This window comes from Oncorhynchus keta, unplaced genomic scaffold (assembly GCF_023373465.1).
Source record: "Oncorhynchus keta strain PuntledgeMale-10-30-2019 unplaced genomic scaffold, Oket_V2 Un_contig_7309_pilon_pilon, whole genome shotgun sequence".
NCBI classification, from domain to species: Eukaryota; Metazoa; Chordata; class Actinopteri; order Salmoniformes; family Salmonidae; genus Oncorhynchus; species Oncorhynchus keta.
Window position 1 is genome coordinate 153,891 of NW_026289381.1, and position 18,362 is coordinate 172,252.

General features: G+C 42.3%; 1 protein-coding gene and 3 long non-coding RNA genes across 6 annotated transcripts in view; all 4 read right to left on the reverse strand.

The window, feature by feature from the left end:
* The window catches only part of LOC127926285 (interleukin-1 receptor-associated kinase 3-like), a 37,469-nt gene that overhangs the window by 8,542 nt on the left and 10,565 nt on the right, over positions 1-18,362 (reverse strand). The window contains exons 4-8 of the mRNA XM_052511684.1: positions 17,393-17,468; positions 11,616-11,640; positions 7,142-7,433; positions 6,846-6,908; positions 6,565-6,732 (exon numbers count right to left, since the gene is read on the reverse strand). Of these exons, the coding sequence (XP_052367644.1) occupies positions 6,565-6,732; positions 6,846-6,908; positions 7,142-7,433; positions 11,616-11,640; positions 17,393-17,468 (624 nt within the window). The remainder of the gene's footprint in view (positions 1-6,564; positions 6,733-6,845; positions 6,909-7,141; positions 7,434-11,615; positions 11,641-17,392; positions 17,469-18,362) is intronic.
* Positions 8,514-9,029, reverse strand: LOC127926278 (uncharacterized). The gene is made up of 3 exons (XR_008123710.1): positions 8,698-9,029; positions 8,590-8,625; positions 8,514-8,553 (listed from the first exon to the last, which is right to left on the reverse strand). It is a non-coding gene; the product is annotated as an uncharacterized LOC127926278 (long non-coding RNA).
* LOC127926281 (uncharacterized) lies at positions 9,463-10,217 on the reverse strand. The gene is made up of 3 exons (XR_008123728.1): positions 9,822-10,217; positions 9,630-9,699; positions 9,463-9,559 (listed from the first exon to the last, which is right to left on the reverse strand). It is a non-coding gene; the product is annotated as an uncharacterized LOC127926281 (long non-coding RNA).
* LOC127926280 (uncharacterized) lies at positions 12,541-14,595 on the reverse strand. 3 transcript variants are annotated; one of them, XR_008123727.1, is made up of 3 exons: positions 14,033-14,595; positions 13,902-13,979; positions 12,541-12,590 (listed from the first exon to the last, which is right to left on the reverse strand). It is a non-coding gene; the product is annotated as an uncharacterized LOC127926280 (long non-coding RNA). The 3 variants fall into 3 exon arrangements; XR_008123725.1 differs by having other exon boundaries at positions 12,541-12,629; XR_008123726.1 differs by lacking the exon at positions 12,541-12,590 and adding an exon at positions 13,818-13,861.

Consider the following 18,362-nt stretch of genomic DNA (forward strand, 5'->3'; position numbering starts at 1 on the left):
TCACTGACAGCTATCTAGAACTGTATGTCACTGTCTTCAACTACAGGGCTGTATCTAGAACTGTATGTTATTCTATGACACTGTAGAACTGTATAGTCTGGATTGGCAGTCTTACCTAGTATCTACAGTATTCACCTGTACACTGTATGTTAGGCTGTCTTCAACTTGCTAGGGCAGTCTATGTTGGAGGTATTCAACTAATGACAGGGCTGTATTCACCTTGCTACAGTAGTTCACCTTGGCTACAGTATTCACCTAGCTGACAGTATTCTAGCCAGTTATTGACTGTTTAACTAGTAGGGCTTCACCTAGTATTCACCTAGCTAGTCTAATGACAGGGTGTTCACCTATGCTATTGGTATTCACTAGCTACAGGTATTCACTAGTCTATTGGTATTCACTAGCTACAGGGTGTTCACTAGCTACGGTATGTTCACCTAGCTACAGTATTCAAGTCTACAGACAGGGCTTCATCTAGAACTGTAGTTCAGTCTATGCTAGGTATTCAACTAGTCTATGACAGGGCTGTTCTAGAACTGTAGCTATTGGCTGTCTTCATTCTGACAGGGCTAGAACTATGTAGTATTGGCTGTCTTCAACTAACAGTATTCACCTGTATGCTAAAGCTATTCACCTTGCTACTGTATTCACCTTGCTACAGTATTCACCTAGCTACAGTATTCACCTAGCTACAGTATTCACCTAGCTGTAGTTATTGGCTGTCTTACCTAGCTACAGTATTCTAGGTATTCTGTCTTAGTGACAGTATTCAGGTATGTTACAGTATTCACCTAGCTACAGTATTCTAGCTACAGTATTCATTAGTATTCAACTAATGACAGGGCTATTCACCTAGCTACAGTATTCACCTAGCTACAGTATTATCTAGAACAGTATTCATAGGTATTCACCTAGACAGGGCTGTATCTAGAACTGTAGTTACTGTCTTCACCTAGCTACAGTATTCAACTAGCTACAGTATTGACTTCACCTAGCTACTGTATCACCTGTAAAGTTATTCTGTCTTCTACTAGGTATTCACCTGTACAGTATGTCATGTTAGATTGGCAGTCTTCAACTAGCTACAGTATTCATCTAGAACTGTACAGTTATTATTCACCTAGCTACAGTCTATTAGCTACAGTATTCAGTAGTTATTCACTAGCTACAGTATTGGATTGGCTGTATTCACCTAGCTGACAGGGCTGTATTCACTGTAGTTAAAGTATTCACTAATGACAGGGTATTCAACTAGTACAGTATTCACCTCAAGCTACAGTATTCACCTAGCTACAGTATTGACAGGCTGCTGTATCTAGCTACTGTATTCACCTAGGTATTCACCCAGCTACAGTATTTATATGACAGGGTATTATCTAGAACAGTATTCAGTCCAGACCTAAGGCTGTAGTTCAACTAATGACAGGGCTGTAACTAGAAAACAGATCCTATGTTAAATTAACTGTTTCAATACAGATCTAGAACAGGCTGCTATATTATCAGAACTGTATGTTGGATTGGCTGTCTTCAACTAATGACAGGGCTGTATCTAGAACTGTATGTTGGATTGGCTGTCTTCAACTAATGACAGGGCTGTATCTAGAACTGTATGTTGGATTGGCTGTCTTCAACTAATGACAGGGCTGTATCTAGAACTGTATGTTGGACTGTCTTCAACTAATGACAGGGCTGTATCTAGAACTGTATGTTGGATTGGCTGTCTTCAACTAATGACAGGGCTGTATCTAGAACTGTATGTTGGATTGGCTGTCTTCAACTAATGACAGGGCTGTATCTAGAACTGTATGTTGGATTGGCTGTCTTCAACTAATGACAGGGCTGTATCTAGAACTGTATGTTGGATTGGCTGTCTTCAACTAATGACAGGGCTGTATCTAGAACTGTATGTTGGATTGGCTGTCTTCAACTAATGACAGGGCTGTATCTAGAACTGTATGTTGGATTGGCTGTCTTCAACTAATGACAGGGCTGTATCTAGAACTGTATGTTGGATTGGCTGTCTTCAACTAATGACAGGGCTGTATCTAGAACTGTATGTTGGATTGGCTGTCTTCAACTAATGACAGGGCTGTATCTAGAACTGTATGTTGGATTGGCTGTCTTCAACTAATGACAGGGCTGTATCTAGAACTGTATGTTGGATTGGCTGTCTTCAACTAATGACAGGGCTGTATCTAGAACTGTATGGATTGGCTGTCTTCAACTAATGACAGGGCTGTATCTAGAACTGTATGTTGGATTGGCTGTCTTCAACTAATGACAGGGCTGTATCTAGAACTGTATGTTGGATTGGCTGTCTTCAACTAATGACAGGGCTGTATCTAGAACTGTATGTTGGATTGGCTGTCTTCAACTAATGACAGGGCTGTATCTAGAACTGTATGTTGGATTGGCTGTCTTCAACTAATGACAGGGCTGTATCTAGAACTGTATGTTGGATTGGCTGTCTTCAACTAATGACAGGGCTGTATCTAGAACTGTATGTTGGATTGGCTGTCTTCAACTAATGACAGGGCTGTATCTAGAACTGTATGTTGGATTGGCTGTCTTCAACTAATGACAGGGCTGTATCTAGAACTGTATGTTGGATTGGCTGTCTTCAACTAATGACAGGGCTGTATCTAGAACTGTATGTTGGATTGGCTGTCTTCAACTAATGACAGGGCTGTATCTAGAACTGTATGTTGGATTGGCTGTCTTCAACTAATGACAGGGCTGTATCTAGAACTGTATGTTGGATTGGCTGTCTTCAACTAATGACAGGGCTGTATCTAGAACTGTATGTTGGATTGGCTGTCTTCAACTAATGACAGGGCTGTATCTAGAACTGTATGTTGGATTGGCTGTCTTCAACTAATGACAGGGCTGTATCTAGAACTGTATGTTGGATTGGCTGTCTTCAACTAATGACAGGGCTGTATCTAGAACTGTATGTTGGATTGGCTGTCTTCAACTAATGACAGGGCTGTATCTAGAACTGTATGTTGGATTGGCTGTCTTCAACTAATGACAGGGCTGTATCTAGAACTGTATGTTGGATTGGCTGTCTTCAACTAATGACAGGGCTGTATCTAGAACTGTATGTTGGATTGGCTGTCTTCAACTAATGACAGGGCTGTATCTAGAACTGTATGTTGGATTGGCTGTCTTCAACTAATGACAGGGCTGTATCTAGAACTGTATGTTGGATTGGCTGTCTTCAACTAATGACAGGGCTGTATCTAGAACTGTATGTTGGATTGGCTGTCTTCAACTAATGACAGGGCTGTATCTAGAACTGTATGTTGGATTGGCTGTCTTCAACTAATGACAGGGCTGTATCTAGAACTGTATGTTGGATTGGCTGTCTTCAACTAATGACAGGGCTGTATCTAGAACTGTATGTTGGATTGGCTGTCTTCAAAAAATGACAGGGCTGTATCTAGAACTGTATGTTGGATTGGCTGTCTTCAACTAATGACAGGGCTGTTCTAGAACTGTATGTTGGATTGGCTGTCTTCAACTAATGACAGGGCTGTATCTAGAACTGTATGTTGGATTGGCTGTCTTCAACTAATGACAGGGCTGTATCTAGAACTGTATGTTGGATTGGCTGTCTTCAACTAATGACAGGGCTGTATCAGGAACTGTATGTTGGATTGGCTGTCTTCAACTAATGACAGGGCTGTATCTAGAACTGTATGTTGGATTGGCTGTCTTCAACTAATGACAGGGCTGTATCTAGAACTGTATGTTGGATTGGCTGTCTTCAACTAATGACAGGGCTGTATCTAGAACTGTATGTTGGATTGGCTGTCTTCAACTAATGACAGGGCTGTATCTAGAACTGTATGTTGGATTGGCTGTCTTCAACTAATGACAGGGCTGTATCTAGAACTGTATGTTGGATTGGCTGTCTTCAACTAATGACAGGGCTGTATCTAGAACTGTATGTTGGATTGGCTGTCTTCAACTAATGACAGGGCTGTATCTAGAACTGTATGTTGGATTGGCTGTCTTCAACTAATGACAGGGCTGTATCTAGAACTGTATGTTGGATTGGCTGTCTTCAACTAATGACAGGGCTGTATCTAGAACTGTATGTTGGATTGGCTGTCTTCAACTAATGACAGGGCTGTATCTAGAACTGTATGTTGAGGATAGAAATAGAATGAATAGAGCCCAATCTCCTATCCTATTCCAATATGACAGCCATATTTGATCTACACAATACATTTCTACGTGAACATTCTGTAAATGTCCAATCTCCTGAATGTCATTGCCCAAGGTGTACATTATCAAGTCAAACCAATTAACAAATTCTATATTTTTTTTACAGATAAGTACAAGTTGTGATGCTCAACTACAGATGTAGGATCTTACTTTGATCACACTTTTGTTGCACAGCAGAAAATGCAAACTTGTAGTATATTTGAGATTTGAAAAGGCTTCTAAAGTTTGTAATATTAACTTTAACATTTCAGATTTGATTTGCCCTAATGAAAAATTTGTCAACCAATACAAAAATGTCCATTAACGATAATCCACATTATAATTCACATTTCCTGTTGCTGAGGATTATTTTCCTGCTGTAGCAAACTGGCTCAAACTAAGATCCTACATCTGTACTGTATGACTCTTTCAACAGGCCACTGAAAAGGTTGAAAGCTGCAATTAATTTTTATAATACCTGAAAAATACTGCAGAGTAATTCAAATCCATTTGTAAACAACGTCGAACCTCTTTGTCCGTCTGACAGGAAGTGTTCTTGTTTGAGACACACACTACACCATCTTTAAAGGGATACTTTACTCAGAATATAAACGAACATGACTTTCCCACCTACCTTGGCTGTGGCTGATTCGAGAAGGCAGTTTTGGGATATTTCGCTTGCTTTCGACACTTAATAGCCATATTTTGTTACTGTTAGCATTCTAAGTAACGTTTAACATTAAACTGTTCTTGTGCCGCAGTAAAACAACTGTAATTACCTTGTATCAGCATTTTGTTGTCACGCCTTGGTCATAGTATTTTGTGTTTTCGTTATATATTTGGTCAGGCCAGGGTGTGACATGGGTTTAAATGTTGTGTTTCGTATTGGGGTTTTGTAGGTATTGGGATTGCGGCTGAGTAGGGGTGTAGCATAGGTTTGGCTGCCTGAGGCGGTTCTCAATCAGAGTCAGGTGATTCTCGTTGTCTCTGATTGGGAACCATATTTAGGTAGCCTGGGTTTCACTGTGTATTTGGTGGGTGATTGTTCCTGTCTCTGTGTAGTTTCACCAGACAGGCTGTATAGGTTTTCACGTTCCGTTTGTTGTTTTGTATCTGTATAGTTATTTCATGTATTCGCTATTCGTCATTAAAGAACATGAGTCACCACCACGCTGCATTTTGGTCCGACTCTCCTTCAACAAACGAACGCCGTTACATTTGTTACATAATAATTTGGTAATTGCATAGCTATTAATTTATTTTTCCAGGTAGGTTGACTGAGAACACATTCTCATGTACAGCAGCGACCTGGGGAATAGTTACAGGGGAGAGGAGGGGGATGAATGAGCCAATTGTAAGCTGGGGATGATTAGGTGACCACGATGGTATGAAGGCCAGATTGGGAATTTAGCCAGGACACCAGGGTTAACACCCCTACTCTTACAATAAGTGCCATGGGATCTTTAATGACCTCAGAGAGTCAGGACACATGATTAATGTCCCATCCGAAAGACAGCACCCTACACAGGGCAGTGTCCCCAACCACCGCCCTGGGGCATTGGGATATTTTTTTAGACCAGAGGAAAGAGTGCCTCCTACTGGCCCTCCAACACCACTTCCAGCAGCATCTGGTCTCCCATCCAGGGACCTACCAGGACCAAACCTGCTTAGCTCCAGAAGCAAGCCAGCAGTGGGATGCAGGGTGGTATGCCGGGTAGTATGCACGGTGGTATGCTGGGTAGTATGCAGGGTGGTATGCTGGGTGATATGCAGGGTGATATGCTGGGTAGTATGCACGGTGGTATGCTGGGTAGTATGCAGGGTGGTATGCTGGGTGGTATGCAGGGTGGTATGCAGGGTGGTATGCACGGTGGTATGCAGGGTGATATGCAGGGTGGTATGCAGGTGGTATGCTGGGTGGTATGCAGGGTGGTATGCTGGGTGGTATGCAGGGTGGTATGCTGGGTGGTATGCAGGGTGGTATGCAGGGTGGTATGCAGGGTGGTATGCTGGGTGGTATGCAGGGTGGTACAGTCTATAGGTAGTTACAGTCTATAGGTAGTTAGTCTATAACTCTACCTAAACTATCTTCGACTAGCTCAAACTCCAACTAAACTATCTTTGACTACCTCAAGTATTTCAAAAGTTGGCATTTTCAAACAAACTACAAAATACAACTATTTTCTGCCCAGGTCTGATTCAGTGGAAAATCAAACAAACATTCCTACCTTGAACCTTGACTCTAAAAGTCAGGTTCATGTCCCTATTCTCACATTTACCCAACTCAGTAAAGTAGAATTGAATTGAAATGAAGTAAATTGAACTGCATTGCATTGTATTGAGTTGACTCACATTCTCCATGGTGGGTCTGTTGCGTGGTCGTGTAGAGGTGCAGTCCAGGGCTAGACGCAACAAGGTAAAGGACATAGAGTGGGGACAAAGACCAGCTCTCGGGTCCAGATACTGAAGACAGGAGTCTACACTGCCAGTGTCCTCCGCCTCTCCACGTAGGACGTTTCTCTGGACGGGAGGGAGGGAGGATGAACCAGAGCTCATGTATCCAGCAATACAGCATTATTTCATGTGTTTAGCAAGCATTTCAATACAATGTGCAATTGTCATTCTAGTCTTACCAGCAGGGTGTGTTTAGGAGTCTCCTCTCTAGCTTTCCGTCCTGTTATCATTTCCATTATAACCTAAAGAACAAATAGCTTCTTATTAACAGGTTCTGGTCATGGACATCCAAGCAATTCACAAACAGCTATGTTCTGGCATTCAGATCAGTTTATCTAGTATTAGTCGCAGGTAGCTGACAAAGACCACGTCTGTTGAAAGAGGATTGTTTTGTCACGCGCTCCCTAACTCACCACTCCCAAGCTGAGCACGTCTGTTGAAAGAGGATTGTTTTGTCACGCGCTCCCTAACTCACCACTCCCAAGCTGAACACGTCCAGACTGACGGACAGCTTTCCATCTCGTACGTATTCCTCCGGCAGGTAGCCCAGGGTTCCGAAGGTCGTATCCAAGGTAACGGTGCAGCTCTGACTGACGGAGTGGGGTCTGAGACTGGCCGTCCCAAAATCAGACAGCTTGGGCTGCAGCCGCTCGTCCAGCAGTATGTTAGAACTACACAGAGAGAATACGCTTTGGAACTCAGGTGTGACAGAGTTCTTTAGAACTACACAGAGAGAATACGCTTTGGAACTCAGGTGTGACAGAGTTCTTTAGAACTACACAGAGAGAATACGCTTTGGAACTCAGGTGTGACAGAGTTCTTTAGAACTACACAGAGAGAATACGCTTTGGAACTCAGGTGTGACAGGGTTCTTTAGAACTACACAGAGAGAATACGCTTTGGAACTCAGGTGTGACAGGGTTCTTTAGAACTACACAGAGAGAATACGCTTTGGAACTCAGGTGTGACAGGGTTCTTTAGAACTACACAGAGAGAATACGCTTTGGAACTCAGGTGTGACAGGGTTCTTTAGAACTACACAGAGAGAATACGCTTTGGAACTCAGGTGTGACAGGGTTCTTTAGAACTACACAGTGAGAATACGCTTTGGAACTCAGGTGTGACAGGGTTCTTTAGAACTACACAGAGAGAATACGCTTTGGAACTCAGGTGTGACAGGGTTCTTTAGAACTACACAGTGAGAATACGCTTTGGAACTCAGGTGTGACAGGGTTCTTTAGAACTACACAGAGAGAATACGCTTTGGAACTCAGGTGTGACAGGGTTCTTTAGAACTACACAGAGAGAATACGCTTTGGAACTCAGGTGTGACAGGGTTCTTTAGAACTACACAGAGAGAATACGCTTTGGAACTCAGGTGTGACAGGAGTTCTTTAGAACAAATTCTTATTTACAATGACGGCCTAAGAACTCAGGTTAACTGCCTTGTTCAGGGGCAGACAGACAGATTTCTTTATCTTGTCAGCTCAGGTTTGATCAGGGTTACTAGTCCAATGCACAAACTTATTTTCCTGCCACTAACCACTAGAACAGGGGGTGAACTGGGGTGTTCAGGGTGCAGTGACTAGACTAGGGTTTTCGGTACCTTGTGATGTTATAGACTCAGGGATTTGAGTCGGTACCTTGTGATGTTTACTAGGTTTCCACCTTGTGATGTTATAGACTAGAGGTTTGAGCCACGGTAACCTTGTGATGTTATAGACTAGGGGTTTGAGTCGGTACCTTGTGATGTTATAGACTAGGGGTTTGAGCCGGTACCTTGTGATGTTATAGACTAGAGGTTTGAGCCGGTACCTTGTGATGTTATTGACTAGGGGTTTGAGTCGGTACCTTGTGATGTTATAGACTAGAGGTTTGAGTCGGTACCTTGTGATGTTATTGACTAGGGGTTTGAGTCGGTACCTTGTGATGTTATAGACTAGAGGTTTGAGTCGGTACCTTGTGATGTTATAGACTAGGGGTTTGAGTCGGTACCTGGTGATGTTATAGACTAGAGGTTTGAGCCGGTACCTTGTGATGTTATAGACTAGAGGTTTGAGCCGGTACCTTGTGATGTTATAGACTAGAGGTTTGAGCCGGTACCTTGTGATGTTATAGACTAGAGGTTTGAGCCGGTACCTTGTGATGTTATAGACTAGAGGTTTGAGCCGGTACCTTGTGATGTTATAGACTAGAGGTTTGAGCCGGTACCTTGTGATGTTATAGACTAGAGGTTTGAGCCGGTACCTTGTGATGTTATAGACTAGAGGTTTGAGCCGGTACCTTGTGATGTTATAGACTAGAGGTTTGAGCCGGTACCTTGTGATGTTATAGACTAGAGGTTTGAGCCGGTACCTTGTGATGTTATAGACTAGGGTTTGAGCCGGTACCTTGTGATGTTCATAGACTGCAGGGCTGAGCCATGTGTTTGAGCTTAGCCGTCCCCTTGTGATGTCCAGACGTTCCTAGCCTAGAGGTTTGAGGCACTGCGTTGTGAGAGTGCAGGAAGAAACTAGTTAGCATTTAAACACCAACACACCTGTACAGTCTGTCCACCACAGAGACAGATACGCTGACAGATATGTTGCATTTAAACACCAATACAGACTACAGTTTGAGCCAGAGACAGATATGCTGATGTTATAAACACCAATAGACAGTCTTCCACCACAGAGACAGATACGCTGACATGTTAGATTTATAGACTAGGGTTTGAGTCGGTACCACATGAGACAGATATGCTGGCTGAATACACCTACTACCATACAGTCTGTCCACCACAGAGACAGATGCTGATATGTTAGCATTTAAACACCAATACACCTACTACCATACAGTCTGTCCACCACAGAGACAGATATGCTGATATGTTAGCATTTAAACACCAATACACCTACTACCATACAGTCTGTCCACCACAGAGACAGATATCCTGATATGTTAGCATTTAAACACCAATACACCTACTACCATACAGTCTGTCCACCACAGAGACAGATATGCTGATATGTTAGCATTTAAACACCAATACACCTACTACCATACAGTCTGTCCACCAAGGATGGAAATGTTACATTTAAACACCAATACACCTACTGATACAGTCTGTTACAGAGACAGATATTTGACATGTTAGCATTTAAACACCAATACACCTACTACCATACAGTCTGTCCACCACAGAGACAGATATGCTGATATGTTAGCATTTAAACACCAATACACCTACTACCATACAGTCTGTCCACCACAGAGACAGATACGCTGACATGTTCGGCATTGAAATAGAATAGAATAGTAGTTTAGTAGAATTAAATGGAAGATTATTGTCCATCGGAGGACGGAGATGTACAGTAACACAACCTACAACTAGAATAGGTAACACAACCTACAACTAGAATAGGCAACACAACCTACAACTAGAATAGGTAACACAACCTACAACTAGAATAGGTAACACAACCTACAACTAGAATAGGTAACACAACCTACAACTAGAATAGGTAACACAACCTACAACTAGAATAGGTAACACAACCTACAACTAGAATAGGTAATACAACCTACAACTAGACTAGGTAACACAACCTACAACTAGAATAGGTAACACAACCTACAACTAGAATAGGTAACACAACCTACAACTAGAATAGGTAACACAACCTACAACTAGAATAGGTAACACAACCTACAACTAGAATAGGTAACACAACCTACAACTAGAATAGGTAACACAACCTACAACTAGAATAGGTAACACAACCTACAACTAAATAGGTATATTTTCTACAAGAAGAATGTGTCTGCCTACAACTAGAATGGGTAACACAACCTACAACTAGAATAGGTAACACAACCTACAACTAGAATAGGTAACACAACACAACTAGAATAGGTAACACAACCTCAACTAGAAAGGTAAGGGGTATACAACTAGAATATCTCAACTGGTCACCTACAGTCTGTAACACAACCTACAACTAGAATGGTAAACAACCTACAACTAGGAAGGTAACACAACCTACAACTAGAATAGGTAACACAATCTACAACCTGGTCATGCAGTCTGTGGAAAACAGTGTCTGCTTGGGAAGGTGTCTCAACTATAGAATAGAATATCTCACCTGGTCATGCAGTCTGTGGAACAGAGATCCATTGGGAAGGTAAGGGGTATAGAATAGAATATCTCACCTGGTCATGCAGTCTGTGGAACAGTGATCCGTTGGGAAGGTAAGGGGTATAGAATAGAATATCTCACCTGGTCATGCAGTCTGTGGAACAGTGTGTTGGGAAGGTAAGGGTATAGAATAGAATATCTCACCTGGTCATGCAGTCTGTGGAACAGTGATCCGTTGGGAAGGTAAGGGTATACCAGCCAGAATATCCCCTGGTAACACCCAACAGCTCTAAGATGTTAGGATGCTGGTAGGGAAAGATAAGGGGTATAGAATTTGAATATCTACCTGGTCATGCAGTATTGGAACTTTATTTGGGAAGGTAAGTCATTGACAACAGATTATCTCACCTTTTCATGCAGTTTAGGAAAGATGTTGGGATGGAAGACTATTGATGTCATAATATCTCACCTGGTAAATGCAGAAACCATCTAAAATGGAGGATCAATGGAGTAGGTAGACATACAGAAACCATCTAAAATAGAGGATTAACAGTGAAACCATTGGGAAGGATTAAGGGGTATAGAATACAGAAATATCTCACCTGGTCATGATTAATCTGTAGGTAACAGAAACCATCTAAAATGGAGGATTAATGGAGTAGGTAGACATAGAAACCATCTAAAATGGAGGATTAATGCAGTCTGTGACAACAGTGATCCATTGGGAAGGTAATGGGTATAGAATAGAATATCTCACCTGGTAATGCAGTCTGTGTAGACAACAGAAACCATCTGGGAAGATTAATGGGGGTATACAATGAGAATATCTCACCTGGTCACTTCCTCCAGGTCTGCACCTGTACAGAACAGAAGACCAACAAACACTTGGGAAGGTAAGGGGTCATTTTGAAGATATAAATGATAATAAATCTCACCTGGTCATGCAGTATTATAAATAAACAGTGTTGTTGAATAATGGTATTATATTTCATCTCCATCAACCTGGTCATTTTGAAAAGATGTCTAAATGGAACACTGTATGGGTAAGTGTCATGTTGGAGCTTGACAGCGAACACCTTCATTTCCTTCACCGCTCTGTCAGAGTAACAACCCAACAGCTCTAAGATGTTAGGATGCTGGTAGCTGAAAAGTAAACAGGCAGATTTGATGATTAGTAGGAAAGACATTTACCTTTATTTAACCAGGTAAGTCATTGACAACAGATTTTCAAAAAAAATTACATTTAGAGAAGATGTGTGCATGGAAGCCTGTGATGTCATAATGGATTTCAGAGTGAAAACATAAGCCTGTGGAAACCATCTAAACAGAGTGAAAACACTAAGCCTGTGGTTTTAATGAGCAACAGGTACACTACGCTTGTGGTTTCTACCAGAAACCATCTAAAAGCCTGTGGTTTCTACCTAGCAACAGAGTGAAAACACTAAGAAAGCCTGTGGTTTCTACCTAGCAACAGAGAAACCACTAAAATGGAGGATTAATGGAGTAGCAACAGGTGAAAACACTAAGCCTGTGGTTTCTACTGAGCAACCATTGTGGTTTAAAATGGAGGATTAATGGAGTAGGTAACAGACAGAAACCATCTAAAATGGAGGTTTCTACCTAGTAGACATACAGAAACCACTAAAATGGAGGATTAATAGCAACAGGTGAAAACACTACGCCTGTGGTTTCTACCAGAAACCATTAAAAAACATTAATGTGGTTTCTAGGTAGACAACAGAAACCATCTAAGCCTGGTGGTTTCTACCTAGCAACAGAGTGAAAACACTAAGCCTGTGGTTTCTACCTAGCAACAGAGTGAAAACACTAAGCCTGTGGTTTCTACCTAGCAACAGAGTGAAAACACTAAATAGCAACAGAGTGAAAACTAAGCCTGTGGTTTCTACCTAGCAACAGAGTGAAAACACTAAGCCTGTGGTTTCTAGAGCAACAGAAACACTACGCCTGTGGTTTCTACTGAAACAGAGTGAAAACACTACGCCTGTGGTTTCTACTGAGCAACAGAGTGAAAACCACGCCTGTGGTTTCTAAAACAGAGTGAAAACATTAAGCCTGTGGTTTCTAGGTAGCAACAGAGTGAAAACACTACGCCTGTGGTTTCTAAAACAGAGTGAAAACATGCCTGTGGTTTCTACCTAGCAACAGAGTGAAAACACTAAGCCTGTGGTTTCTACTGAGCAACAGAGTGAAAACACTACGCCTGTGGTTTCTACCGAGCAACAGAGTGAAAACACTAAGCCTGTGGTTTCTAGAAGCAACAGAGTGAAAACACTACGCCTGTGGTTTCTACCTAGTCAACAGAGTGAAAACACAAGCCTGTGGTTTCTACTGAGCAACAGAGTGAAAACACTACGCCTGTGGTTTCTACTGAGCAACAGAGTGAAAAACTACGCCTAAATGTTTCTCTAGCAACATAAGTGAAAACACTAAGCCTGTGGTTTCTATCTCAACAAAGTGAAAACACTAAGCCTGTGGTTTCTTTGAGCAACAGAGTGAAAACACTACGCCTGTGGTTTCTACTGGAGCAACAGAGTGAAAACATAAGCCTGTGGTTTCTACCTAGTAACAGAGTGAAAACACTAAGCCTGTGATTTCTACTGAGCAACAGTGAAAACACTAAGCCTGTGGTTTCTACCTAGCAACAAAGTGAAAAACAGTAAGCCTGTGGTTTCTCCAACAAAGTGAAAACACTAAGCCTGTGGTTTCTACTGAGCAACAGAGTGAAAACACTAAGCCTGTGCTTTCTACCTAGCAACAAAGTGAAAAACAGTAAGCCTGTGGTTTCTACTGAGCAACAAAGTGAAAACACTAAGCCTGTGGTTTCTACTGAGCAACAGAGTGAAAACACTAAGCCTGTGCTTTCTACCTAGCAACAAAGTGAAAAACAGTAAGCCTGTGGTTTCTACTGAGCAACAAAGTGAAAACACTAAGCCTGTCATTTCCTTAGCAACAAAGTGTCTAAAACACTAAGCCTGTGGTTTCTGAGCAACAAAGTGAACACAAGCCTGTGGTTTCTACCTAGCAACAGAGTGAAAACACTAAGCCTGTGGTTTCTACCTAGCAACAAGAGTGAAAACACTAAGCCTGTGGTTTCTACCTAGCAACAGAGTGAAAACACTAAGCCTGTGGTTTCTACCTAGCAACAGAGTGAAAACACTAAGCCTGTGGTTTCTACCTAGCAACAGAGCAACAGCAACAGAGTGAAAACACTACGCCTGTGGTTTCTACCTAGCAACAGAGTGAAAACACTACGCCTGTGGTTTCTACTGAGCAACAGAGTGAAAACACTAAGCCTGTGGTTTCTACTGAGCAACAGAGTGAAAACACTACGCCTGTGGTTTCTACCTAGCAACAGAGTGAAAACACTACGCCTGTGGTTTCTACTGAGCAACAGAGTGAAAACACTACGCCTGTGGTTTCTACTGAGCAACAGAGTGAAAACACTACGCCTGTGGTTTCTACCTAGCAACAGAGTGAAAACACTAAGCCTGTGGTTTCTACCTAGCAACAGAGTGAAAACACTAAGCCTGTGGTTTCTACTGAGCAACAGAGTGAAAACACTACGCCTGTGGTTTCTACTGAGCAACAGAGTGAAAACACTAAGCCTGTGGTTTCTACTGAGCAACAGAGTGAAAACACTAAGCCTGTGGTTTCTACTGAGCAACAGAGTGAAAACACTAAGCCTGTGGTTTCTACCTAGCAACAAAGTGAAAAACACTAAGCCTGTGGTTTCTACTGAGCAACAAAGTGAAAACACTAAGCCTGTGGTTTCTACTGAGCAACAGAGTGAAAACACTAAGCCTGTGATTTCTACCTAGCAACAAAGTGAAAACAGTAAGCCTGTGGTTTCTACTGAGCAACAGAGTGAAAACACTAAGCCTGTGTTTCTACTGAGCAACAGAGTGAAAACACTAAGCCTGTGGTTTCTACCTAGCAACAGAGTGAAAACACTAAGCAACTGAAAACACTAAGCCTGTGCTTTCTACCTAGCAACAAAGTGAAAAACAGTAAGCCTGTGGTTTCTACTGAGCAACAAAGTGAAAACACTAAGCCTGTGGTTTCTACCTAGCAACAGAGTGAAAACACTACGCCTGTGGTTTCTACCTAGCAACAAAGTGAAAACACCAAGCCTGTGGTTTCTACCTAGCAACAAAGTGAAAACACTAAGCCTGTGGTTTCTACCTAGCAACAAAGTGAAAACACTACGGCTGTGGTTTCTACCAAGCAACAAAGTGAAAACACTACGCCTGTGGTTTCTACCTAGCAACAGAGTGAAAACACTACGCCTGTGGTTTCTACAAGGTGAGAATACTTAGAACATACGCAGAGTAACGAGGAAAAACCTCAGCATTCTCACTAGTACTTTTACACACAATGAGTCGTGTGGCTCCGTCCCAAACAGCACCCTATTCCCTACGTAGTGGACTACTTTTGACCCATGGGCACTATTTAGGGAATATAGTGTGCCTATTTGGGTTGCACCCTATGAAACCGGTCGTCAATGAAACCACAAAATAAAAAGAGAAGTGAAATAGGGAATTGGATACCTCTCAGAAGCTTATTGTCATAGGATGTTCCACATAATGCCGTCAATATTATTTATGGGTCTGTTGTAACTAGGGACCATCTCAACACATCAGTCTGTTGTAACTAGGGACCATCTCAACACATCAGTCTGTTGTATCTAGGGACCATCTCAACACATCAGTCTGTTGTAACTAGGGACCATCTCAACACATCAGTCTGTTGTATCTAGGGACCATCTCAACACATCAGTCTGTTGTATCTAGGGACCATCTCAACACATCAGTCTGTTGTAACTAGGGACCATCTCAACACATCAGTCTGTTGTAACTAGGGACCATCTCAACACATCAGTCTGTTGTAACTAGGGACCATCTCAACACATCAGTCTGTTGTTGTCAACACATCAGTCTGTTAGGGACCATCTCAACACATCAGTCTGTTGTATCTAGGGACCATCTCAACACATCAGTCTGTTGGACCATCTCAACACATCAGTCTGTTGTATCTAGGGACCATCTCAACACATCAGTCTGTTGTATCTAGGGACCATCTCAACACATCAGTCTGTTGTAGTCTAGGGACCATCTCAACACATCAGTCTGTTGTATCTAGGGACCATCTCAACACATCAGTCTGTTGTAACTAGGGACCATCTCAACACATCAGTCTGTTGTAACTAGGGGACCATCTCAACACATCAGTCTGTTGTAACTAGGGACCATCTCAACACATCAGTCTGTTGTAACTAGGGACCATCTCAACACATCAGTCTGTTGTAACTAGGGACCATCTCAACACATCAGTCTGTTGTATCTAGGGACCATCTCAACACATCAGTCTGTTGTAACTAGGGACCATCTCAACACATCAGTCTGTTGTAACTAGGGACCATCTCAACACATCAGTCTGTTGTATCTAGGGACCATCTCAACACATCAGTCTGTTGTAACTAGGGACCATCTCAACACATCAGTCTGTTGTAACTAGGGACCATCTCAACACATCAGTCTGTTGTAACTAGGGACCATCTCAACACATCAGTCTGTTGTAACTAGGGACCATCTCAACACATCAGTCTGTTGTAACTAGGGACCATCTCAACACATCAGTCTGTTGTAACTAGGGACCATCTCAACACATCAGTCTGTTGTATCTAGGGACCATCTCAACACATCAGTCTGTTGTAACTAGGGACCATCTCAACACATCAGTCTGTTGTAACTAGGGACCATCTCAACACATCAGTCTGTTGTATCTAGGGACCATCTCAACACATCAGTCTGTTGTAACTAGGGACCATCTCAACACATCAGTCTGTTGTAACTAGGGACCATCTCAACACATCAGTCTGTTGTAACTAGGGACCATCTCAACACATCAGTCTGTTGTAACTAGGGACCATCTCAACACATCAGTCTGTTGTAACTAGGGACCATCTCAACACATCAGTCTGTTGTAACTAGGGACCATCTCAACACATCAGTCTGTTGTAATCTAGGGACCATCTCAACACATCAGTCTGTTGTATCTAGGGACCATCTCAACACATCAGTCTGTTGTATATAGGGACCATCTCTCAACACATCAGTCTGTTGTAACTATGGACCATCTCAACACATCAGTCTGTTGTAACTAGGGACCATCTCAACACATCAGTCTGTTGTAACTAGGGACCATCTCAACACATCAGTCTGTTGTGGACCAGAGGTGTGATGTTTTGATGACCCAACATAAGAACTGTGTGATAGTAGTACCAACATAGCACAATGAATACAATTCCTACTGAAACAATACAATTCCTACTGAAACAATGAAATGACTCAGCAATCTAATGTATTCATCTCATTCGGAATATTAAAAGTTGGACAGAAAAATCACAAGACAGAAAAAAAGTCAAATGAAAAGAATATTAACATTGTCACATACATTGGATGGGTGCAGACTAATGTATTATTTTACAAGGCAGTAGTACAGCGCCCCTGGAGCTAGTTAGGGTTAAGTGCCTTGCTCAAGGGCACACGGGCAGTTTTTTCACATTGTCGGCTCAGCAGCCGTTCAGTTATGTACCTTCACTTGACACATGATCATGAGACTGGTTCCACCCAGGTCGGGTCGACTCACTGGCAGGTGGGGGTGACTGAGAAAACAGGACGTGGTGACGAAAACACACACAACACGGAACGTACAACAGACAACGGTTAGTACAGTGTAACTAAGGATAAATTACAGGGTGACACATGGACTAGCCTACATAGACAACAGTTACTACAGTGTAACTAAGGATGAATAACAGGGTGACACATGGACTAGCCTACATAGACAACAGTTACTACAGTGTAACTAAGGATGAATAACAGGGTGACACATGGACTAGCCTACATAGACAACAGTTAGTACAGGGTAACATGGACTAGGAGACAACAGTTATTACAGGGTGACACATGGACTAGCCTACATAGACAACAGTTATTACAGTGTAACTAAGGATGAATTACAGGGTGACACATGGACTAGCCTACATAGACAACAGTTAGTACAGGGTGACACATGGACTAGCCTACATAGACAACAGTTAGTACAGTGTAACTAAGGATGAATAACAGGGTGACACATGGACTAGCCTACATAGACAACAGTTACTACAGTGTAACTAAGGATGAATTACAGGGTGACACATGGACTAGCCTACATAGACAACAGTTACTACAGGTGAACATGGAAGGATGACAGTTAGTACAGGGTGACACATGGACTAGCCTACATAGACAACAGTTACTACAGGGTGACACATGGACTAGCCTACATAGACAACAGTTACTACAGTGTAACTAAGGATGAATTACAGGGTGACACATGGACATAGCCTACAGGGTGACAGACATGGACAGCCTACATAGACAACAGTTACTACAGGGTGACACATGGACTAGCTTACATAGACAACAGTTAGTACAGGGTGACACATGGACTAGCCTACATAGACAACAGTTACTACAGGGTGACACATGGACTAGCCTACATAGACAACAGT